At 40.0% G+C, this 24,883-nt stretch overlaps 1 protein-coding gene across 1 annotated transcript in view; it reads left to right on the top strand.

Annotated features, from left to right (window-relative positions):
- Nucleotides 1-24,137, top strand: part of dlgap4a (discs, large (Drosophila) homolog-associated protein 4a) — a 101,853-nt gene extending 77,716 nt beyond the window's left edge. The window contains exons 2-12 of the mRNA XM_030733495.1: nt 918-2,195; nt 2,439-2,674; nt 3,045-3,122; nt 3,685-3,832; nt 5,319-5,565; nt 17,196-17,638; nt 17,726-17,823; nt 18,760-19,196; nt 20,616-20,707; nt 21,076-21,219; nt 21,680-24,137. Coding sequence (XP_030589355.1) covers nt 987-2,195; nt 2,439-2,674; nt 3,045-3,122; nt 3,685-3,832; nt 5,319-5,565; nt 17,196-17,638; nt 17,726-17,823; nt 18,760-19,196; nt 20,616-20,707; nt 21,076-21,219; nt 21,680-21,904 — 3,357 coding nt within the window. The 5' untranslated portion in view covers nt 918-986 and the 3' untranslated portion in view covers nt 21,905-24,137. The remainder of the gene's footprint in view (nt 1-917; nt 2,196-2,438; nt 2,675-3,044; nt 3,123-3,684; nt 3,833-5,318; nt 5,566-17,195; nt 17,639-17,725; nt 17,824-18,759; nt 19,197-20,615; nt 20,708-21,075; nt 21,220-21,679) is intronic.
- The last annotated feature ends 746 nt before the right edge of the window (nt 24,138-24,883 follow it).

Genomic DNA, 24,883 nt, shown 5'->3' with positions numbered 1-24,883 from the left:
TCCCTGTGAATAATATGTGATTTACTGTCTTTTGTTTTTCAGTCTTGTGGCTCTATTGCTCTTATGTATTCAGCAGCAGAATAATAGAGACAGTGATTGAAGGAAAACTGCTTATGTAGTGTTCAGACCATTTAAATGACAATAAATTTCTATTGTGCAGTAGGATTGTTTTAATATTTCATACACATATACTTTGTTAAAGCTTGACATATTACATTTGAAGTGTACTTTAAGAGGAAAATGTGTATGTAAATTTTCCCCTCAAGCAACACAGTTATTTATGCACTTGCTACTGGTGCGCCACCTAGTGTTGTGACATTTAAAACAACTTACAGTATGCAGGAACCTAGAGTACTATAGAACACAATGGTTCTCCCTTCCACATTTTTTTCTCAGTAGTGTTAGTTCTGTGAAATGCACCACACAAGGGAGGTGTTTATATATATATATATATATATATATATATATATATATATATATATATATATATATATATATATATATATATATATATAAAATTACTGCTCTGAAGATCCAAAGACACACAAGGATAAACACTTCTAACTGCACTCCAAATGTAGAGTTACTCGTCTGAGGCTTTATATTGTTCACAAATGGCTGTTTAACTGTTGTGTACGGTCAATAATCCCTAGAAAGGGGCAAACATGGGTACATTAAAAAAAAATTAAACATCCCTTTGAGATCTGGCAACTAAGCAAGGTTTTAAAAAAAGCTAGTCATTCAGTGGAAGTAACTAAAATATGGCATAAATATGCCCAGAAGTCTTCTTACAGTTTTATATTTCTTCTTTTTTACAACATTATCAGACTGCATTTACTAAGTAGCAGCAGCAGAGACTTCAATTTGAATTGTTTAATCAATTGCTTCTATGTGTCTTTCATCTTTCCTCATTGCAGAATGGGCCCAGCAGGTCAGTAGACCCCTGCTAATTGGAGACATGTTTTAAGAGTGATACCTCAGCCACCATGAAAGGGTTAGGACCCAACCGCAGTCGTCACCTGTCTGACTCGTGTGAACCAGCGGGCTGTTCCCAGAAGCCTCTGTGTCCTTTGAGCTCTGACCCTCACAGCTCCTTTCTGTTGAGCCCTACTATAAACCATTATGGCACTCTGGACCCCCATCTCCACCAGTGCCCTCCCACCAGCCCCACCACCCTGACTCCTGACTGCCTGCTGCCTTTCAGCCAGATGTCCAACAGCAGCACCTTCCCTCGTCTGCATTTTACCTCCCAGACTGATCAGATTGACTGCTCCCAGGCCTGTATGGCTGGTGGTGGTGGAGTTGGGCAAGGCAGCAGGGCAGGTTCACTATCCACTTCCTTGTCTATGGGTATGGGCTTGGGTCTGGGCCTGACTGGTGCCCCTATGATCACTAGTGGATCAGCCACCATCTCCTCTGCAGCAGCAGCCAAGATGAATCGGTTACCTTCCAGCTTACTGGATCAGCTAGAGAGGCACCTGCCCTTACAGCGTGATGGCTTCAGTACACTGCAGTTCCATAGAGGCCGTATGTCAAAGCAACGCAGTGAGAGCCCAGGACGCATACGCCACCTGATGCATTCTGTGCAGAAGCTGTTTGCCAAGTCTCAGTCCTTGGAAAACTCTGCAATCAAGGGTAGCTTAAATGGGCGCTCTGCTGGAGGAATGACTGGGACTACAGGAAGTAGCGAAGATAGTGGTAGACCAACCCGCAGGAGCAAAAGTAAAGACAGGGCTAAGACTGAAGGACAAAAGCAGAGACCTAGACCTAATACACTAGGTCTCTGGGGCTCAGATGATGCCCTGGACACTGACACTACCAAAGCTGGCACTATAGCTGTAGGTTACCGCAACCCACTGAGCATGATGACTCTTGGCAGAGCGGTGTCAGACAGCCAGGCCCCTCCAAGACATATTCCACAGGGCTATAACACAATTTCTGCACATACTCTCAAGACCTCCAAAAGCAGCAGTGACCTCAAGTTCCTGGCATGCCCAGCAACACAAGTAGGATCCAAGGAGGAGGAGGGAAGAACTAGGGGAAGCAAGGATGATACACTAGTGAAAAGGGGCTCTTGGTCTACTCTTACACTTAGCCAAGCCAGGCAAGTGTTGCAGAAGGGCTCTGCTACAGTCAACAGGACCCTGCTTAAATCAAAGTCATGCCACCAAGACTTGGCACAACAGTTCCTTCAGGTAGGAGGGCTAGTGAGTATTCATCTTCATCATCATTTTTTACAAGTTTGCATGGATACATTTATAATTTCTCTGTGTATGTCTGTCTGAAAGTCACAACAGTCATCACAGTCATATTTCCTTTTTTTTTAAGCCATTGCTGCATATGATCAGAGTCACAAACACTGGGAAGTACATACAGGGATATTGTATAATCCTGAATTTTTAAAGTATCTTAACAAAGCATGTGTTTTCATAATCCAGGTCCCCCTGGGGGACTGGGCAGGGACTTTGGGTCGCGGAAGGACCAAAGGAACTGAGATCCCTTGTCGAAGGATGCGCAGTGGCAGTTATGTTAAAGCTATGGGAGACTTAGAGGACAGTGATGACTCAGAAGGAAGCCCCAAACCTTCGCCAAAATCTGCAGCTCGTCGTCAGAGCTACCTGAAGGCCACGCAACACTCGCTGAGTGAGCAGCAGCCACCACCACCTCCACGCAAGTGAGTCCCGCAGTAGTGAGTCAAAATATGACCTTGACTATCATGCTCATTGTTTTGCCACTATTGATTTTGTGCCCCTTTTCTTTACATTCATTAAAGGATAAATAGGCCCTGAAGGGGTATTTGCTATAGGGGTATTTTTCGAATGCCTCCAAAGATAGTCAGCAGGTGGCAGCATCCTGTCACAAATAAATGTCAATATGTGCAGCAGCATTTGGTCAAAACAAGCTCATAGAAGGTATGCATTGGAGGTAAAGATGCAGTTTAATAAGAGGGGAACAAGAAACTATATACGTTCTAATTTTTATGTGCTGCAAAAGCAGTAGGTGAACTTTTGCCATGTGTTTTACCTCTACATCCACACGGACAGGCCTCGTTGCTACGTTCTCATGCGGGAGGATTATCTGTGGTCTCCTCTACAGAGTGCATGCTCTATGCAGCATCTGAGGTCAGTGTAACCTAGAGACAGGCAGTGTGGCCCTATCCACCCTAAGTGATCCTACCACTATTCTCTACCACTTTTTTTTTTTTTAATCTAACCCTGCCAGTAATTTTCCTCTCCGCCCCCGGTTCCACCTCTCACCTTGCAGGTATCCTGAGTGGCGTATTAGCCCTTTTACCCACTTTCTCAAGCCCTGATTTCAAAACATATAAATTTTCCATTAAAATCCCTCCAGCACACCCTGTTACTTGTTGCACATGCATTTTCACTAACACCAAGTGCCAAATTGGCAACGCAGAACAGAGGAAATTATTTTTACGATAAATTAAAATGCGGATTTCTAAAATTCTATTTAGCAGTTTTGCCCTTGTATCATTATTTCCTCTGTGCTGCTATTTAAGCACTAGCACATATCACTATCCACACATCTCAATTGTGTTTAATTTTAAAATACCCAGGGGAACATTTCCCTGCTTTAGGTTTCTCCTGGATATCATCAATTAAACACAGCCTTTACTTATTCCAGTCTCTGACTTCTGAGAGGCTGATTATTACATTCACTCCACAGCACCCTGCCGTCCCTGAAAGAGCTGTCCACTAATCGGAGCCTCGATAACTTGGACTGCCTGGTGAGCCCTTTGGAGGCCCCTCCACGCCACAGGAACAATGATTTCAGTCAATGCTCCAGCACACTGGGCAGAGGCTCGGGCACTCAGGTATGTCTATCTTCACTTTGTTATTAATTGTTGTTATTACTGACATTTTAATTAGTCAGTTTGACTCAGGTGTTTTAGATTAGTAAATACCCACAGGGAAGAAGTTTGTGCTGGTTTATCTCAGTCAGCAGTGGACAAAAACAGCTAAAATATAAATTTAAATATGGTAATATTTAATGCAGGATTTAATGCAGAAATTTTAGAAGTATATACTCTTTTAAAATGTTTTAAATTGCATCATTTCGATTGATTGATTGATTGATTGATTGATTGATTGATTGATTGATTGATTGATTGATTGATTGATTGATTGATTGATTGATTGATTGATTGATTGACTGATTCCAAGAACCCATCCCACCTCTAAGAAAAGAGAATGTATAATCACAAGAGCATGTGTGAAAAATAGACTGCCATGACTCAAAATTTTGAAGCTACAGTGAGAGAATATTTAAATGGATGTCTATAAAAATGCAGAGATGGTTTATGAATAAACCAGTTGGAAATAAGCTAGAGAAATCAAAAATATGCCACAGAGTGTTTGCAGAATGTCAAAGTGGAAGATATGACTCAGTAAAAACCTGAGGGAGCTTGTTGTACATCTTCATCAGCAGGATTGGAGGCAAAAATACCTTTCATAGAGATGGAATAGTATCACTATCTTTGGAAATGTTTATTAATCAAGTAATGATAGAGGGACTCGATTTAAGATGGGGCTAAAGCCAATCAGACTGAAGGATTTCGTACTCAAGTTTAGCATTTGGATTGTGCTGATTTTTGAGGCATAATTTTTCCTGTTTATGTGCCACCCACAACACAACACATTAGTATTTGCTCCTGAAATGCCAAACATAAAAATAACTGCTGCTGCTCGTTTCTGCTTCTTTTTATGTCGCTTGATCAAACATTTCAGTTGCTGCCGAATGTCACCGCTTTTTCCCATTGTGCAGTGACAACACAAATCCATGCAACAATGAAAGAGCTATTTTAAGCAACTCATACAATGCAACGTGATTTACTTTTATACTGACCCCGTGGCAAGAACAAAATGATTACCCTGATACTGGGTTTTAGGTGTGTTCAGTTTTTACACCATTTAATCCTGATGTTAAAAAATACAGCGCACTGTAAAGTGGCCTACAGCTTTATTACTAGGTATAGACTTTTAGACTGCTGCCTACACACACTTGAAATTTCCACATTTATATATTCCAACCCCATCACTCATCTTACAACCCATCGATTTGTTTGGTTACTCTTTGGAGGACACCCAAACCCTAGTTTGAAAACCAAACTATTTGAATGTATAAAGCAGTAATAAGAAACTCCTCACACAGCCACAGGGACAATTTTACTGCTTATATTTTGGCTTCATATGCTGTTGATGCTTCTGTTTTACTTTAATAAGATTTTATATCTGAGAATTTTTCCATCATAACCATAGGTCTGTTAAATGCATGTTTATCAGTCTGCCCTCTGCCCTTAGCGTGTGAGTCTGCACACGTTCTTTCAGGTATGTGGACAGGGTTGTGGGCACTCTGTACCATATTGTGAGGGGGAATCGCAGGCCGTGGAGGCTCTGGATCTGCCTGCGCCTACGTGCTTCCGGTCGCGCAGCCATAGCTACCTTCGGGCCATCCAAGCGGGCTGTTCCCAGGATGAAGATACAGCTTCTGTGGATTCAGAGTCACCACCACCCACCACTCCAGGCTATAGCTACAGCTCCAACACCAGTGAGTACCAGCGAGAGGAAGATGGTCTTAGTGACTGCAAAAGGATTTAGTTGAAAGGGAGCAGAAATTTGAAACTACATTCCAGACATTCAGTTCAATTTGACTTTATTTATATTGCGCCAATTCATAAAAACAGTGACCTCAAGGCACTTTGAACTGTAAGGTAAAGATCCTACACTATTAGAGAGAAAACCACAACAATCAGATGATCCCCTATGAGAAAGCAATTGCCAATGGTGGGAAGGAAGAACTCCTTGTTCACAGGAAGAAACCAGTAGGTTACGTTCCATTGTTAAAAACTTAAGGTAAAAAGGTTGCACATATGCAGAGCTTCTTGAAAAAGTCAACTAATCTCATCCATTTTTGTCTGGTTTAATTTAAAATAAGGTTTATCTGAGTTGTAATAAAGCTCTCAGTGGATGTTACCTTTTATCTATGGGTCTTAAATATTAAACTTAATTGACTTTGGTTTGGCAACACAGACTAATATACAGGGAAGGCACATCCTTTTAAAGATCTAAGTAGCAACTTCCTCTTGTTTTATTGCAGTAGATGAATACATGTCAATCAGAATATGGGCTTTTGGTTATATGGTGCTCAGGTTTTAACAATAAAAGTTCACAGCATATTCAGTCGGCTGAATACTGCAAGTTGCTGTCTTCTGAGTCTCTAAGAAAGTGAATGAATGAAAGAAGTGCCACACTTTTCACATAATCATTGTTAGATGGAAAGCTCAACTCAAATTTTGCTCCACGCCATTTTTCTGTGTATTTTTTCATTGGTTTATTACATTTATGTGTAACATCCTTGTTATGTTTTCAGGGAAATGTGTGTAATAATGACTCTGCCAGGCTGACAGGTTGAACATTAGAGATGCTGTGTGAGGTCACACAAATGTTTGAAGCTAAAAAAGAAAACATAATTTTGCTTATATGCTTTCAGTTTAAATAAATGGGAGTTATTAATAACTTATCCAAGAATTTTTTTTTTTTGCTTACAATCCAGTTCAAGCAGTGTTGCAGTGAAGAAGAAATCATTTGAACATCTCTTAAAAGCATCTACTGTGCCTGTAGTGAATTCATGTGGCAAATTAAGCTTTGAATCTGTTATGTTGTGTATGTGTGTGTTATTATTATCATTATTGAACAAATTGCCCTGTAGCTTAAAAGTGTCAGAGTTGTAATGTGGGGTTATTGTTTTTCTTCTAAAATGCTAAAAGCTCTATATGAGTTTGATGTTAAATCATAAATTTATGGTAAATTCTGGATTTAACATAAATCCAGAATTTATGTTAAATCATAAATTCTGGATTTACATGGGTCAATTAGAGGTACTCCTAGCTATTACCTAAGGGGTCACCACAGAGGATGGATCTGCATGTTTGATTTGGCAAGGTTTTTTACACCCTCCCTGATGCAACCTTCCTATCCTATCTCTATCAGGGTTTGGGGCCAGCATGAGCGGTACTCTAGAATACTCTTAGGGCTGGGTTTGTGTCCCCTCCCAGTCTCAATACTAGGATCTTTCATATGTAATGCAGATGTAATGCAAACTACTACACCATGGAGGCACATAGATTTTTGTTGGGTCAATGCTGAAGCAAATTTTTTAGGTACTAAAAATTCTGACATTAGCTTGTTTTGTTATTTTGGAGTGTTTTTTTGGGGGGTTTTTGCCTCTGTACATATACATACAGTATGAAAGAGTTATATGGGACTAGGAAAATGTTGGGGTCTGTGTTTATTAACTATCCAGCAATGTATTTCTAAATTAGTGCTCAGCTAGCTACTCTGCTTCATGTACCACAGACAGTGCTGAGTATCTTAAACAACGAAGTTCAACTATGTGACATCCTTTTCTAAATAACCCCGAGCATCTTTTTTTTTTTTCTTCTTTATGGTCTGTAAAGAAAAAGTTTTAATCTCAGTACAAATTGTTAAACACATACAGCGTCGTGAAAAAGTATTTGCTTGCTTTTTTTTTTTTTTTTTTTTGCATATTTGTCACACTTATATGTTTCAGACCTTCCGATCCTGAACAGGATAAGCGGATAAGGGAAAAAAGCTATCCAGACATATCGGACCCTATGTGCTTTTTGATGGAAAGCTGAGTTCAGTTTCACTAGCCACACTCAGGCCTTATTGCTGCCAGACCTCTTCAATCAAAAAAATCACTTAAATAGATCCTGTCTGGCAAACTGAAGTAGGCTAAAAGAGCTCGAAAAGCAACACATCATGCCACAATCTAAAGAAACTGATGAACAGATGAGAAACTAAGACAATGACATCTGTCAGTCTGGAAAGGGTTACAAAACCATTTAGGAGGCTTTGGGACTCCAGTGAACCAGGGTAAGAGCCATTATCCACAAATGGAGAAAACCTGGAACAGTGTGAACCTTCCCAGGAGTAGTCGGCCTACCAAAATTACTCCAAGTGTGCATCAATGATTCATCCAGGAGGTCACAAAAGAACCGAGAACAACATCTAAAGAACTGCAGGCCTCACTGAGTTACTGTGAAAAGTGCCAGAGTTGTAATGTGGGGTTATTATTTTTCTTCTAAATTGCTAAGGTCTTTATGAGTTTGGATGTTCATGATTCAACAATAAGAAAGAGACTGGGCAAAATTGGCATCCATGGGAAAGTTCCAAGGTGAACAACCCCTGCTGACCAAAAAGAACACAAAGGCTCAACTCAAATTTGCCAAAAAATATCTTGATGATCCCCAAGACTTTTGGGAAAATAACCTGTGGACTGACGAGACAAAAGTTTAACTTTTTGGAAGATTTAAGTCCCATTACATCTGGCATAAAACTAACACAGCATTTCATAAAAAGAACCTCATACCAACATTGTAACATGGTGGCGGTAGTGTGATGGTCTGGGGCTGCTTTGCTGCTTCAGGACATGGATGACTTGCTGTAACCATTGATGGAACTATGAATTCTGCTCTCTACCACAACACAAACTGACAGTCAGTTTGTGTCCTGAAGCTCAAGCGCATTTGGGTTATGCAGCAGGACAATGATCCGAAACACACCAGCAAGTCCAACTCTGAATGACTCAAAACAAAATGAAGGTTTTTAAGCTTGGACCTTAAGCAGTCCCTTCATGCTCAAAAACCCTCCAATGTTGCTGAATTAAAACAATTCTCTAAAGAAGAGTTGGCCAAAATTCCTCCCCAGTGATATCAAAGATTCATTACTAGTTGTGGTAAATACTTTGCACAACCAGTTGTTAGGTTTAGGGGTCAATTACTTTTTCACACAGGGCCAGGTAGGTTTGGATATCTTTTTCTCTTAATAAATTTAAAAACTGCTTTTTGTATTTACTTATCTTTTTAAAAAAAAAATCATTATCTAATAGTAAAATGCATTTGAGCTGAAGCATGCAAATATGACAAATATGCAAGAGGGGGGGGGGATCAGGATGTGGGCAAATACTTTTTCACAGCACTGTATAGTGATAAGATATATCTGTAAAAAGTCAGCCGATCATGTTGGTCGAGCTCTACATATCACCCAGCAATTTAGGCATGTTTTCTGTCTAAGGTATCCATATCATAACTTCACACTGGGAATTCACGTGCTTCATATGCCTAATTGTATTAAAATCTTATATATGAAAACCCTATATTTATATTGGACTCATGCCTCAAAGATTGTTTGATGTTATTTTTCTGGTTTCTTGCAAAGTTTTTTCATTAAAATCACAGCAAATAACATGATTATAATAGGGACATAAGACTATATAATAGTCTTTATTGGCACATCATATATCAAATTTACAAAGAATATTATTCTGTCTGATTTTATACAGGGCCGGGATTTCTGTTTCAATTAAAATTGTCTTGGTTACAATGATATAAAAACCATAGGCGGAAATAGCCCAATTCACTCTATTGTTGGGGTAACAATAGATCATCACACACTGGATTTGTGGTTATTTTTTTATGTCTAGACTTAAGTCCGTTCCCGCGGCGCCGCAGACGAACTGAAGCGCACCTACCGTGAACATAATCATAAACAACGTAATGCCGAGACATAAACCAATCACCTTCGTGTTTGATTAATTCGAGGTGCACCTCTGTCCAATCGTTTGGGGAAATCGGTTACGGAGAAAACGTGGACTCCAATCCTCGTCGTCAAGGGCGTGTACTACAAATCTTTTCTTCACAGCGTCGTTTTGTATCTCCCAGGCGCTACACCCGTCTGCTACTCGTCCGCCATTCATGAATGAACAGAAAATAAGGATTTTCCGAGTACACCACTAAACAGTAAGGTCTTTGTCGCTTTTTTCCCGGCTGAGCGTTACTGTTTGGATTGTCAGCTGCTGTTGCTACGCTAGCACCTGTACGCTAACGCGAGCTAATGGTGTGGTAGGTTAACTAGCTAGCTAACTTGGATGAAGAAAGAGGATGAAACCCTAATAAGAGCTGTTTGAACGAGGTGGGGAGACAGCAGTGTGGCTGCTTGTTGTTAAAGTTAAAAGCCATCTCTTTGTTCCCCCGCTCATATCAACTACACTGTGCCTCGGGGTAGAATTTCTCAACGTTAAATACCCTGTGCGATAGCATGCCGCGGCAAGCCCTGGACTGGCTAGTAGCAAAGGCTAACGGTAGCTGTACCATCACCAGCCCGTTATAGAAATCCCGGTGCTGGTCTTAGTTTGTCTAACCAGCCCGTCTGCTAGCTAATAGTGGCTAATGCGGTATGTAGGTGAGCAATCTTATATTGCCAAAAAAAAAACCGTTTTCATTAGAGGTGCTTATAGGTCGCAATTCACTGCCACAGATCATTAATTAAAACGATGAAGAGGCTCAGCGGATCAGTGTGCTTTAAATTGAGCTGATTGGGTATTTAATTTATCTCCCCGGTGGTCTTTTGGATTAACATTAGCTGTTAGATGAAGAAACGGCTGTCTCTTATCCCAGGCATGTGACAGTGATGTGTGCTATGAATCACGTTTGTCTGAACCCACATCTACAAAACCTATTAATCTACTACACAATTCTTACGCTTAGGTGAGAACCAACGGTGACTTTGTACAGCAGCTTTTGTGACCAAGGCTCTAAAGCTCAAAGTGTTTTTTGTTGACAGAAACTCGGTTTAAGTCGACTCCAGCTGTAGTGGTATATTTCTTTTCTAGATGTCATGTGCTCTGTCTCAATGGACCAAGTTACTGTCAGGACAATCCAACTTTTGAAATGATTCATACCTCACCTGGCACAGTGTCTATATTTGGTCCACAGTGCCATCTCTATTCAAGACCTGAGGACACACTCAATAATTTATCAGCTTCCTGCACTCTGTAGTGCTTAAGGATGGGCACACAAAGCGCTGAAACATTAAAGCGAAATGGTAACAATAACTTATTGTTTAAATTGACTGCACCATTGTAAAGTTAGAAACTTTAAAAGGTTAGATGCTGCTTAACAGGTGGCTGGGTGTCATCAAATTCAGTGGCTTTGAAGCTTCATTGTAGAAACAAGGTGTGTTCGTTGTATGCAGAACTCCATTAACCAAGACTTGGTGTGTCCCTGTGTTTCACGGACAGACAGTGAGTCATCGTCCACACAGTATTACACACACTTCCTCTCACACTCATTGATGAGGTAATCTCCTGAGTGAATGGAAGCAAGTGTAGCTTCACGGTAAGATCAGCAGCAGACAAGCTTGCAAATGATGAGTGTGAGGTTATTTGTTAACACAGTCGGGCAGTACAGTAAAGACCAGTTCATTTCCTGCTGTAATGGCATGCACTCATTTGAGGACTGCTTTCACACTGGTTGAAATGCTTTTATTCAGCCTGAAAGTGCCAGCTACTGAAAAATATGTTTGATTTAACAATATATTGTGTTTTGTATATTGATAGACACATTTTGTGTATTAGACTAGGACAAATTTTAATTGTATGCTTGGGTTTTGATAGCTTTCAGAGCCTCCATGAGTAGTCTGTTAAATGTTGAAGTGATCAGTGCCAATAAATAATCATTATACCGTTTTGGTTTAATAATAATAAAATGACATGCTCCAGAAGTTGTGAATATTTGCAGGTCTCTCTGTTTATGTGATAAGAAACTTGGTATTCACTACTTGAATTTTTTAGTATGATAATGCAGTCAAACTGAGGGTATTGTTGGCCTTTCATACATTTACTTACAGCTTATTGACTGTTACTTTGACTATATACTTTGTAAATACATTCCATACATCAAACATGTCGTATGCGTTCTGACATCTGGCAATCATGTATGTTTTTCTGTTTATATCTTTAAGCTGAGCTTTAGAGAAAAAAATCTATTTTTGTATTTTTTTTTTTAAAGACTCAGCTGTAAAAATGTGCTGTTGTGAAAGATCTAATCTCATAGACTTGTCATGTGTCTTTACCTTAGCTGATTAGCCTCAGACTGTTGACATACTCCAACAGGTCAGATGTAGAACCACAGATGGTCTTAAAAGATGTTAGACAATTCAGTGGAAAGTGATGCATAAGCTACATCTCCAGTAGTGGGAAAGTTTGACAAGTTTTTGTCTGTTTCTCTTTATGTAAGCAACTTTGTGGAACATTATAATCTTATAATAGTAGACAAAATAATGATGAACAAGTAACTACAGTGTTAATGAACCCATAGCTGTATTTTTGGTTTGGCATTGTCTGTTGGTCTCTGTTTTTCCTATCAGTATGTCAGCATTGTCTGTTAAATGGCTGGCTGCCTTTCTTTCTCAACAGGTAGCTTTCTCCCATGAAGTCTGCCTGCCCTACCCAGTGATTTACTCTTCACTCACACCTTTAAGCCTGTTGCCTGTTGAAAAGCAACATGTAATCCATATCTGATTCTTCAAACTGTAGTAACGAAATTTATATTTTATCACATAATGGAGCTCTATTAACCAGCAACACTGAAGTGAAAATCACCTGGTTATTTTAATATGTACAAAAACTCCAATTTGAATGAAAACCTTACAGTTGGCTGTATTCAGCTCTAGTGTGTAGGAAAAGGTCTACTGTTAGTGACGCTGTACTCCAAGTATTGGTTTTCATTAGGGTTACAGTAATCTGCTGTGACCTTAAAAATCTAAGAACTTTCTTTTAACTTTTTCTTTTAAATAACATTTAAAATGTCTTTATTGTCCTGGTATGGTAACATTTAACTAAAAAAACTCCCCCAAAGAGGACCTCAAACAATAACAGGTTTAATCCAAGACATGCTCGTACTCAAATCCCCTCTTCTGTTGTGACGTCTAAGATCCTTTTGATGCAGAATCCCTCATGCAAATATATCTATAGTTCCAGCAGATATCCCATGGCTAATTCAAATATATTATAAAATTCAAACTAATTTCCAGCTTACATGTAATTGGTGCCAATCAGGTGCAAAATATTGTAGTTAATTTAATTGCTAGTTATTTTATTTGAATTAATTGATATTTAAATAGCTGAGTGGTTCCCTGTGTGTGTGCGTGCAGTGTTTTTTGTAAGAAGTTATGCTCAGCATGCGTCCTGGTCTAATCTTTTAGTCTGTGACTCCCACAGTCTGTTAGTCTACCTTACAGTAAGACTGGCTAATCTTGGACAGAGCTTCCACCTCTTTTCATGATACTTGGCTCATGTCCCGATTTTCACAAAGGTTTATCCACAGTAAGCTACATTACTGTTTGTGAGACTTGGTGTGTGCTTTGCTTTTGTGTACATTTAATGTGGTTCTTCAGTAGAAACTAGTTTTAAACCACACTGTCTTTTTTTGAAGCGCACTCTGCAGCAGACTAATTAACACACCAGACTGTAAATCAGAACTCAAAATGAGATCAGCTGTGATCAAAACTTAAGTCCCAAACCAGAATGCCAGTTGTGTTAAATTGAAAAAAAGGAAGCAAAAAAAAAGACAACAACAAACATATACAGTGCTAATGGCAAGCTGGTGTTCAGGACCCATTAGTGGTCATCTGATAGCACTCAGACAGACCTGCTGATGGAGCAAGAGCATATTATGGGTCAGAGATCACTTAACTGTCATAAGCAATCTAAGTATTGTTTAATGATCATAGTGGTGTTGACAGCACTGGAATTGACTAAATTGTTTGCTGAGTAAGAGAAAGCCCTTCAGATAAGTGATTTGAAGACTGCTGCTGTCCATATAACCTTTCAATGTGGCAATAGGCTTTCTAAGTTCTGTTAGCTTAGCAGACTATAACCCCTTTAATAGCTGGACTAAGAATGGAAAATATAAAAAGGTAAAAGATTAAATGAAATGTTTGACCTTTAAGCTCTTAAAAGGGAGTACAGTGAAAATACTCTTAATTAAAAAAATAGCTTTACTATAATACTAATATAATACTACTATAATAATAATATATCCAATAAAAATTGAAAAACAACATTACATACGTGCATAAATCTGTAGAAAAATGTAACCAAAATGTGCAGCTCCCATAGTTTTTATGGAGCTAATGAGTTTCAACTCATTGTTTAGCCATCCAGCCAGCGGTTTTGTTGTTTTGGTTCCCTGTCGCTGCTCTCATAGCATTGCTTTTGGCCACGCAGAGCTTCATGCTTACTTTTTTCACAGAAGTGCCTGTATAAATATTTAGGAGGCCATTTAGGAGTTTATGTCCCACTTCCAGTATGAAGGAAAAGTAACATAGGCTATAATATTGGTAGCTTACATACAACCATTATCTTTTATAAGCTACTGTAATTAGTGACCTGAGGAGGATAGATATTAATTGAAGTGGTAAAAGGGTATTAAGTTGTGACATTTACTTGACGCTTCTTTATACTTCTACGCACTTATTCTAGCTTATTTCTTTATATGTGTAAAATGGCTAATGGGAAAAGTAGGACATTTTAGACCTGGAGGGCTTCAGGCTGAAACTCTGCAAGTAAAGGTAAAGCACTCATCATGCTATCAGCTGATCCTGACCCAGTGTTTCAGGCACTGCGAAGCTCCTCCATGATCTCCTAATCACTTATTAGCACTACCCCCCTAGCATGTAGCATGGAACCAGCCATCATATCCCATATTGCCAAAGGATAGCAAAACAGATTATGCTCTTTGCCAGAGGTGCAAATAATCTGCAATCAGCCCACTTCACTGTGACTCACTGTTCATAAAGGCCCATTAACCTATTTGTTGATGTTGTTTCTCATAAATTGGGCTATTGTTGAGCTGACTGAAAATTGCATATGTGGTTAAGTGTTGACAGATATTTGGCTTGTGATCAACTATATTGCTGTGTGTGGGTAAGACCCAGTGCAGTCACCCAGCAAATGCAACTGAGGCATGTGCTGTAACTCTAAATGTAGTAGGATACAATTAACTTTGGGAATTTCATTCATCTGAGCTATGAGTACTACAATATGTGTCTTTCTTCGGGAATAATAAATGTTCTGTTTTGCTCATGGAAGGCATGTCATCTGAGAGATTGTCACCCCAGGCCAGGGCTGCATGAGCGACACATAGGGTGGATTCCAATCCACAGACATGTTTGTGTATGTTTGTGGGATTTAATAAGGGCTTTACTGGTTCTGTGAGTCACAGGCTGATGATGGGAGTGCAGCGCCCTCAGAATTACAGGGTGTTAGGTTGCTATTTAAATTGAAACCACTACCGGGTAGAATGAATACTGCATTTTCATTATTGAAAGTGGTGTATTCAAGTATTCAAAGTACTGAGCTTAAATTTACTTGGTCAGCTAATTTTAAAGAAATATTTCATCCATCATGTATGTCAGTAAACGCTGTATGTGGGCATACGCATTCGCTACTGTGTATTTTGGAACGCTTTCAGTCATATGTTACCAATTATCATGCTGTTTAAATAGCATCCCTTTGCCCTTATTTCTTGTAGAAAGCCTGTGGTTTTTCCTGGTTTCTCATGTTTTTTTGTATTGTATTTCCTTCTGTATCATCCACCGCAACCCTGCAGTCAGACTGATGACAGAAAAAGAGGCACCGTTCCCATTCCTTCACCCTGAGTCAGATTGTCTTAGCTCAGTGGTAATCCACTTTCAAGCCTCATTTCAGTTTCCCTTGAAAGAATTTGTGAGCCCATGGTTCATGTGTTTCTGAAACTTTATAAATAAGTCTGTCTTTGGTGGCTCTGCGAAATACAAACAAAAATTAAATTACTTGTAGTAATTGTTAATGAGCATTGAATTTGATTTTGTAGAATGGAAAAAGTAAAAGGTTCAATCCATCATTGTGTGAGTTTGGGATTGTCATCTGTCAGCATTATTTGAAGATAATCAGTTCTATTTGTTGGGGTCTTTTCATTTTACCTATTTTGGGATATGTGCTTTAAAATAACTGTCCTTTCAATATGACATTTTGTCAGTAGTCTTCTCTCAGATATAATCAAAAAGGTAAAATATAGGCTAGCCAACAAATGTTCAGTCTTATAGCTCTATAGTTATATATGCATTTCTCTTTTTGTTTATCATTGTTTTGCACATTTGGAATTGTCACTGCAGTTATGTCGTAGCCTGCGCAAGTAGTAGATGATGTTTCCAGTAGTTAAACTCAAGTTGGCAGTGGAGCTTTGTCTTCTAGTTTATCCATTCACTTCCATTTGATTTGAAAAAATAAGAACTAGTAGCCAGAAATGTAGGAGGAAATGACTGTAGTGACTGTGCCAATCACAGTGTTTGTGGGCTATGTTTGTGTAGCATAGTTACATTTCAGGGGACATGCACATCAGTTTATGACCTAAGTTACAGCATTGGAAGGGTTTGCAGTTATGATACACCTACGGCGTAGCTTTAAGTCCAGTGCATCCATGTTACTGTGGACTTGGCACAAATTTGTGCTTGCCCAAAGTTCCTGCAGTGGGGGGAGGAAAAATAAACATAGTGAAAATATTTTAGGATGACAATTACATGCACATTATGAAAAAATAATAGTATTGCAACTGGGACTTGAACGAACAGAGTGAGTGAAGGAGGGGAGTAAAACTGAGTTGTTTGATCTCTTTTTGTTATGTTCTGGAGAAGGAAAAAAACCCATCAGACACACAGATCACCAGTCAAGTTTTCAGTTCTTTTCCTGCTTCCTTTCCACCCATTTATACGTCTACTGAAACATGTCATGCATGAGTGGAAAAAAATGTCTGAGAAAAAAAACAGGATCGCTTTATGTATTTGACTAATCTTTACTTTGAATGTAGTGATAACAAGCGGGAAAGCTAATTAAAGGGCTGCTACCTCCAGTTCCTGTGGATCCATAAGATCTGGAACTGTTGGGTTGAATAGTGCCATTAGCAGAGAAGGCAGAGTTGTCTGCCTCACAGTCCCCAGAGCAAAAGGCCTGTGAAGGTGTGGCATGTAAAGGAAGATCTCCAGAGACAGACTGACGTCAGTGGAGCACAACCACCAACAGAAATACATTACTGCAAGCACAGAGGTAGCTTTCAGTACAGCCCAATCAAGGCAGCAATAAGGGCAAAGTACAGGTTTGTTTTTCAGATAGGCCATGTTAATAGTTTTATGTTTTGGCATTTGGTAGGTTCCAGCTGGCTTAAGGCTGGCTTAGTCTTGCTTTGCTGCTGTAGTCTTATGTGACAAAGGGCAGGTTTCTCATTCTAAGCCCTCTGTTTTTTCTTTTTTCTTCTTCCTTTTTGCACCCCTTTTTGTCAGCAGTTGGCAATAGGAAGGCTCCTCCTCCAGTCCCTCCCCGTACGACCTCCAAGCCCCTCATCTCAGTGACATTGCAGAGCAGCACCGAGTCAGCCCAAGACACATATCTTGACCAGCAGGACCGTGGCAGTGAGGTCAACAGCCAGTCAGGACGCAGCAACTCCTCCGACAGCCTCTGTAGCATACGCACGGGAAGCCTGGCTAAGGGGACCCAGCCTCCACCAGCGCCTGTCCCTGTTGCAGCCCCCACACCTGCTACAGGCTCCATACCTCCTGTTCCAGCCCCTCGTGACCTCCCGCCCACCACCACCACAACCACTACTGTTGCTACAAGTACCACTTCTACGTCTACTCAGTCCCAAAATGACACCCTGAGCACTGGCATCACCCTAGAGCAGCCCCCGACTGCACCCAAGAGGAAACTGTCCTCTATTGGAATTCAAGTAAGTCCCCTTCCCCTTCCTCCTGGAGATATAATCAGACAGAAGTGTTGCATTTGAAGATACATTCTCTTGTTCATTAATTTTCAGGTGGATTGTCTTCTGTCGGTTCCAAGAGAGGAACCCCTACTACTGGCTACACCTCTTAAATTTCAGTCAATTGGAGTTCAAGTTGAAAACGGCAGGCCGTAAGTACACTCATGTTGCAGTGTTTGCAGGCTTATTGTAAAACACAATTATTTCATAAGAAAATAGATCATTTTGTTGGGAATGGATGTTAAACTGTACATCTTTTAAAATTGTCAGTAATGGCTTCATTATATTAAAGTATACTAAGGCTTGATCTGTGACATGGTTTGAGTTTCATCTATTAGCTTCCTGCAGACCTGCAGAGGTCCAGTTTCTATGCCCAGATGGGTCAGACCTCTTTTAGCAGAACAAGATGAGGGGCCTGCACAGTATTAAATAGGCTGTTTTGTGTTCTGGCATTTATACTGTAGTTGTGTCAAGGGCCATAACACCATAATTTTCTTGTGGTGGTATGTTGTTTTTTTTAACTCTACTGTCAGGCCTTTCTAGACTGAATGTGCTGTAGCTCTTCTACTTTTCCCTCCCTAACTACATGCACTTACAGTCTCATTATTTCATCTCTGTTACTGGTGCATCTGCAGCCTGTACAGCAGTGAGTGGCTAAGGTCATTCAGCAGTCAGCCTGGCAGCAGGGCAACGCTCTGATTGATGGATTTTTACTCTTGTTTTGACTGTAGTGAGCTGAACATGGTGAGAAAGTGGCCATTTAAACTTTTGCAGAACACTGTAATTTCCCTTAATCACATTTGTTTGACAGCCCACTCCTTTTTCTCCTGCTCATTATCTGTGAAGCCAGTTGTCTGATAAGCTTTCATGCTGTATACCTGATTTGTTGCTAATATCTCTGCTGTCACATCCTCAGTACTGTCTTTTCTGAGTCTTTGCAGTGGATGATAATGTACCATCAGCTACCACAGTCCTGTCAGTCAAACGCACTGACCTAGAACTGTTACTGTGGAACATGTTTGCCCCATCACTTAATTGTCTTATTTGTTCAAGCCTAAAGAAGCTGATATTTATGCATGTGTCTGCAGTCTCAGCCGGGACAGCAGCATGGCCTCCAGACAAAATACAGAGACTGAGCCTCAGGAGCCCAAGGATGCCGCACCCACAGAAAACAACACGGCCAACTGCACCAACAGTCAGACAGTGAATGCCACTGCACCGAACGGACAGGACAAAGCCATGGAGCAGCAGCCACTTAAACACACCTCAGCAGCATCCAGGATATCCACCTCACCCCCAGAGACTCTCGACCCAGCTTTAGACCCCTCCTCGCTGCCACCACCAGATCCTAGCCTCGAGTCCGGAAACTGCAGCAGCCAGGGAGATGCTGTTCAGCCCAGCACACCAGCATGTCTCAGAGACGGCAACTGGTTTCTGAAGCTATTGCAGGCTGAAACAGGCCGCATGGAGGGCTGGTGTCAGCAGATGGAGCAGGAGACCAAAGACAATAAGCTCTCAGAGGAGGGTAAGTGACAGAAATGTAGAAGGTAGTTATCATCACATTTACATAGACTCCATTTTACTTTTGGCATGTGTCCTGTATTCAAATAAGATATAAAATATTTCCATTTGCCCTTTGCCACATATGCTGCATGCCTGTCTGTTGGCCATATCACAAATCACTTTGTGATCTGTCTTAGTTTTCCCAGGCAACATGCAAATCAGGGTTGGACCTCTTCCAGACTGGTTTTATCACTTCTGTCACTCTTACTCTCTCTCACTCATCCATGCAGATCAGCAGTATCTTTGTCATTCAAGAGTAAAGCAGATCAAGGGTCAGATAAATGCTGCAGCATGTGGGATGAATTTCAGTATATGTGTAAGGAAATACTGTGTTTACACCTCGAATTAGTACCCTTAACATTAGACTTGAATGCCTCAACCAGTGAAGTTGGATCAGGTTTCAGGCCATCTTGAATGCTTCTTGAATGCATTTACTCTCAGGTCTTTTGACAGTTATCCATTTGCTCAAATTGCAGGAAGTGACTGAGTGTAAAAGGGGTCCTGTTGCTATGATAACTCTATTTTGATGTAGATTTAGAGGTCTTCAGAACCAGAACATTGAAAAACTTAAATGAAATTATTTTAAAAAACTAAGCATGTTAGGTTGGTTTCAAGAGTATCCTTCAACATCAGATGTTAGATTGCCATAAAAAGAGGAATACAGTAGTATAAAAGTAGAATAAATGTCCTATCAATTAATTGCCAAGAAGAATTGAGTTGCTGTGGCTGTTAGTGAAGTTCACAGACAGGAGACTAGGTCAGGTCTCATCCCTGTACACTAAGGACACTGGCACAAAGCATGACATAGTCATTACTGCCATTGACTCACAGTACTACAGCTTATTAAAGAGGATGGCTGGGGGTAAGCATTGGTTTAGCTATAATGGAGCCACTGCAGAGGCATTTCACTTTTTCGTGTCCCAAAATACCACTCAGGCTCTTAAGTAGATCAATCTCTGCAGTGTCTTAAATATGAATGAGCAAGAAGCAGATGAGCAGTAGAAGCTCCTTCAGATGATCATTCCTCCAACTCTCTGTGGACCTGAATTATGAATTGCCATTTACATGCAAATACTAGGTGGAACTGGCTGGATAAAGAGTAATTTGTTGTCAACACTATAAAAGAGCTCATAAAATACTTGTGAGAGAATTATTTGCTGTCAAGTAATGTTAAGTGGTAAATGTTAGTAGAAGCATTACATCACACCCCTTCACATGTCCTGATGTAGCTCTGTAACCTTTTATGTGCTGTAACTCAGAAGTGTGGAAAGGCTCTTGTCTTTACTCTGGAACTCAGCTTGTTTTTTTAATGTCTTTTTATTCTAGCTGGAAATGTTTCTTTGCTTGTTGAGGTTTGTCATGTTTTTCTCTGCCTTTGTAGTGTTGGGGACTATCCGCAGTGCAGTAGGCAGTGCTCAGCTCCTCATATCACAGAAGTTTGAACAGTTCAGAGGGCTCTGTAATGAGAACTTGGTGAGTGGCTTCATTATGTCCTGTTGAGCCTGTGTGTGTATGCGCGGGTGTGTGTGTGTATTTGTTGTCCTACTTTTTGTTGCCCAATTATAACAGATCCACTTGCTTTCATCTTTTTAACCACCATCATTTGTCCTACATGATGTTTTTTCATTACATTAATTAAGGAAGTTTCACGCAGAAACTTAAAATTCACACCAATCTTAAATGATCGTTCACTTGTCTTGTTGATTGACGTCAAATGTATTCTATCATCATCTATTTGCTTGAAGGCAGGCTGCCCAGGAAGTGTTTGTGTGGGTAAGGATGTGACTAATTTTCTCTGATTTGTCCAAATCCATTCATCTGTCTCATTTTCCTTTCCCTAGAATATAAATGCCAACCCACGACCAACATCGCAGGACCTTGCAGGGTTCTGGGATCTGCTACAACTCTCAATAGAGGACATCAGTATGAAGTTTGATGAGCTCTACCAACTGAAAGCCAACAACTGGCAGCTTCCCGAGAAGAAGGTGATGTTGGGTGCCTGACTTTCTTTTTTTTTTTTTTTTTTTTTAACTTAAAACTTTTAGATAGTGCCTCAGGTAGAGTTGCCATAATTAACCAGTTATTCTACCAAAAGTTAATCAGCATAATTGTTTTGGTAATTTTTTTGAGCAAAAATGCCAAATGCTCTTGGGAATCTTTCTCTTCTCTAAATAGCTGTAAATTTGATAGCATTGTGCTTTGGACGGTCAGCTGATTAAAACAAAAGATTTTGCACAATTTTCCAACATTTGAATGGACAGAACAGATAATTGGCAACTTGATCAGTAGTAAAAGAGTGTTAATTTCAGCTGTAAATTCAAGCCTTAAGGTGTATAAATTATCTCCTAAATACCTAATGGGCACTTAATCATCACTGTTGGAAGTGTCTTTGGCTCGTGGCACACCATATCTCACTCCTTTCCCCTCTTGACATCATTTCCTCAGAATGAAAACAAGCAGCTTCCATCATCTGTGCCAAAGAAGCAGACTAAGCCACGGCTGTCAGCAGAGAAGGACAAGAGTGTGGACTCGGCTGCAGACAAGCAGCGGCAAGAAGCCAGAAAAAGGTTGATGGCGGCAAAGCGCGCGGCTTCAGTACGACAGAACTCTGCTACAGAAAGCGCTGACAGCATCGAAATCTACGTCCCTGAGGCTCAGACCCGCCTCTGAGAGCAAACCAGCACCAATCAAGGAAAATCTTGACGCACTTCTGACATTCATTGACACCACGATAAAAATCTGAGAGACACAAAAATATATATAATGGATGCACAGAGGCCGACCCCCTCATAGCAGCACAGGAGATATGTGGGGATCACAGGGCACCGAAATAATCAAGAAAAATGCAGATCATCAACCTGCTGCTGTCGGACAAAAATAACCTTGACAGATGTTAAATACTGTTGTTATTATTGTTATTATTGATATTATAATAATTATTATCTCCTAAAGTATTTCAAGACTGTCTTAAATGTGCAAGTATCTTGGATAAGGACATCCTGTACCTTGTGAGCTGAAGAATCATGGTATCCCAGAAGTTTACTCTCTTAAAACTCCCTTCACTGCTGAGTCTACCGGCAAGCTGCGGCTGCCTGGTTTACGAGCTGAGCGACCATCCACACACACTCAGGACACACATGCAGGTGTACTCACTGTCCACAGAGTCTTCCTGTTCTCTCTTTGTATTTGGCTGCCACTCATTGGGTGTGGTGTGTACGCTTTACTGTGTAAGAATTATAAGATGGCGTTAATGTACTCAGAGGTTTAAAATGCAGAGAACCAGAGGAAGGCAGTAGCATATATATTATAAATATCACACTATTACAATGTTCATTTTGTAAATGTTGTATACCAGATTATTTGTTAGAAAGAGGTCAGTGTTCAGTACCAAGGTAGTTTTTTATAGATCGAGTACATTTACTGTCATGATATATATTAGCACTTGATGCAATCATTCACTCCCCATTTATCTTCCTCTCCTTTTCAGAAATGCACATTACACAGTCTGTGGATACTCATTATTAAAGTCTTAATTTGGTTTGTTTTTAGTTAGATATGAGGAATGACCGCCTAGCCAGTGAGAAACAGTGGAATGTATGAAATGTATGCATTTACAACTCATGTTGACTTGATCACTGCACTTTCCATTCACCTCAGATCAAGTTTGCCCACCTTTTGTTATCCTAATCATTCTGACTTTCACTACATCCTCATGCGATGTAGGGGACCAAGACATTCACCACTTGAATATGGCATTCCCATTCAACCAGACTGTGCGATAGGGTGGGGGTTTCCTTGCTCCTGGAAAGAAAATGGAATAGCATAGCAATAATAAAAGCATATTAGAACAAGCAATGCAGTAGGTACCCAGTCTTAAATTATTTAATCAACCTTTCCAGTAGGACTTTGTTAGCATGAAGGATGAATGTTTTTGTTTTTGTTTTTACAAACTGACTGACCTTAAAATGACGTGAATCTCAGGTTGAACACGTAAGCTCAACAGTAAAAACCACTATGGATGGAATATTTATTATACAGTCTCTGGGCCAAAAGCTTGGAGCCTTTGCCAAATATTCCATATGACTCGGTGTTCTTCTATAAGGCAAAAGAAGTTTTGATAAGGTTTGATGATGTATGGGGTTAATTTGATTCCTAAAATCATGTTTCTTTCACTCCCCTTTCTAGCAGCTAGAACTCCCACCCCTGTTATTGAGAAGAACTGTGGTACATTTTTTTTTTCCAATTTTTTACGTCATTTGATATGTTTGTGTCACTTTAATCTGAAATGAGGTCAGCCTAAACATGTTTTGACTTCTGTAATTACAATAATTAACGGTGCTGCGAGGGATTTAATATTGTGCCAATACGGCAGTGATCATCAACCTTTTAGTCTCATTTGATTAAGATTTTATTTAATGTGATTATTTAATCTGCTCATGACTTCAGTTACCTGTGTGTGCATTCTCAGAAAAGTTTGTTTGCATCCGCTTTCCGGATTTGCTAGCCGTCATCTCTGTAAGCTTATGACACTTTGACTATGGGACTGGAAAGTTTCCATGTTTCCATTTTCTCAAATGGAAACACAAGTGCCAAGGGTGTATGAGTGGAACTGGGCATAGCACATACTCATGCAAAAGTGTAGTTAGTGTAGGTTGACTCACTATTTTCTTTTCTGCAAACGCTGGCTCTCCCCCTACTGGTCAGTTCTTTGCATGACACTCCAGACATTTTGTTCTGCTCCATTTTGAATTTTTAGTTGACATCAGAAAAGAAATGAAGTTGAACTGGGAATGCTGACAAAACACTGCGTTGTCAAATTTCTTATTCTCTTATTTGTATTACATCAACAATGGACATGTGCATTTCATTGTCCAAAGAAAACATTAAACATCCCTTTGCTACATGTCCTGTCATCATTCTTGCTGTCTTTTTTTTATTGCACTCATTCATGAAGCAGTAGTAATATTAGCTGTTAAGTTAATATTACACAAATAAATCACAAGCATTAGAGTAGACCTTTTATTGTTACTGTGTAATCTCTAAAAGCATGGCCTTCTTACGTATAAAATATACAAAGATCCTTGCCAGTGAATTTTCAGTATTCCATATAATGGGTCTTACAAATGATCTGAAGCTATTAAATCTGTGTAAGGCATTCAGGGTATGCACTGTACGTAAGTGTTTATTACTGTGACAAACGGTGGAACGTCCTTTACTTTTTATCTTTTATCATTTGAGAGCTGGATCCCTTTATTTGCCTGCATACTGAACTTTAAGAGAGCAAGACCTGATCAGGGATCTTCAGACAGTTTGTTTACCAGTACTTCCTGAGTTTCAAAGGGCTACAAAATGGACAAATGACCAGAAGGTGCAACTCTAGAGGCAGATTATGAGGATTTGCTATTCAGCCACTATGTGGACAAGACAATATTCTCCGGGTAAGACGTTTGTTAGAATTTACTGAAGTTTTTGAAGACACAGACACTTTTGGGTAAAAAATGGGTCATTGGTTGTGCTTAATGGACAGAAAGCCCTTTCTGACTTCAGTACTCGCCCTAGTGGCCATATCCCATCGGGCACATGTCTGTCCTCTCAGAGACCAGCCAGGAAAATGAGCAAAAACTATGTAGTTCCAGATTATCTTGTACT

Source organism: Archocentrus centrarchus, chromosome 7 (genome assembly GCF_007364275.1).
Source record: "Archocentrus centrarchus isolate MPI-CPG fArcCen1 chromosome 7, fArcCen1, whole genome shotgun sequence".
Taxonomy (NCBI): Eukaryota; Metazoa; Chordata; class Actinopteri; order Cichliformes; family Cichlidae; genus Archocentrus; species Archocentrus centrarchus.
This window is presented reverse-complemented; position numbering and strand designations above follow the sequence as displayed.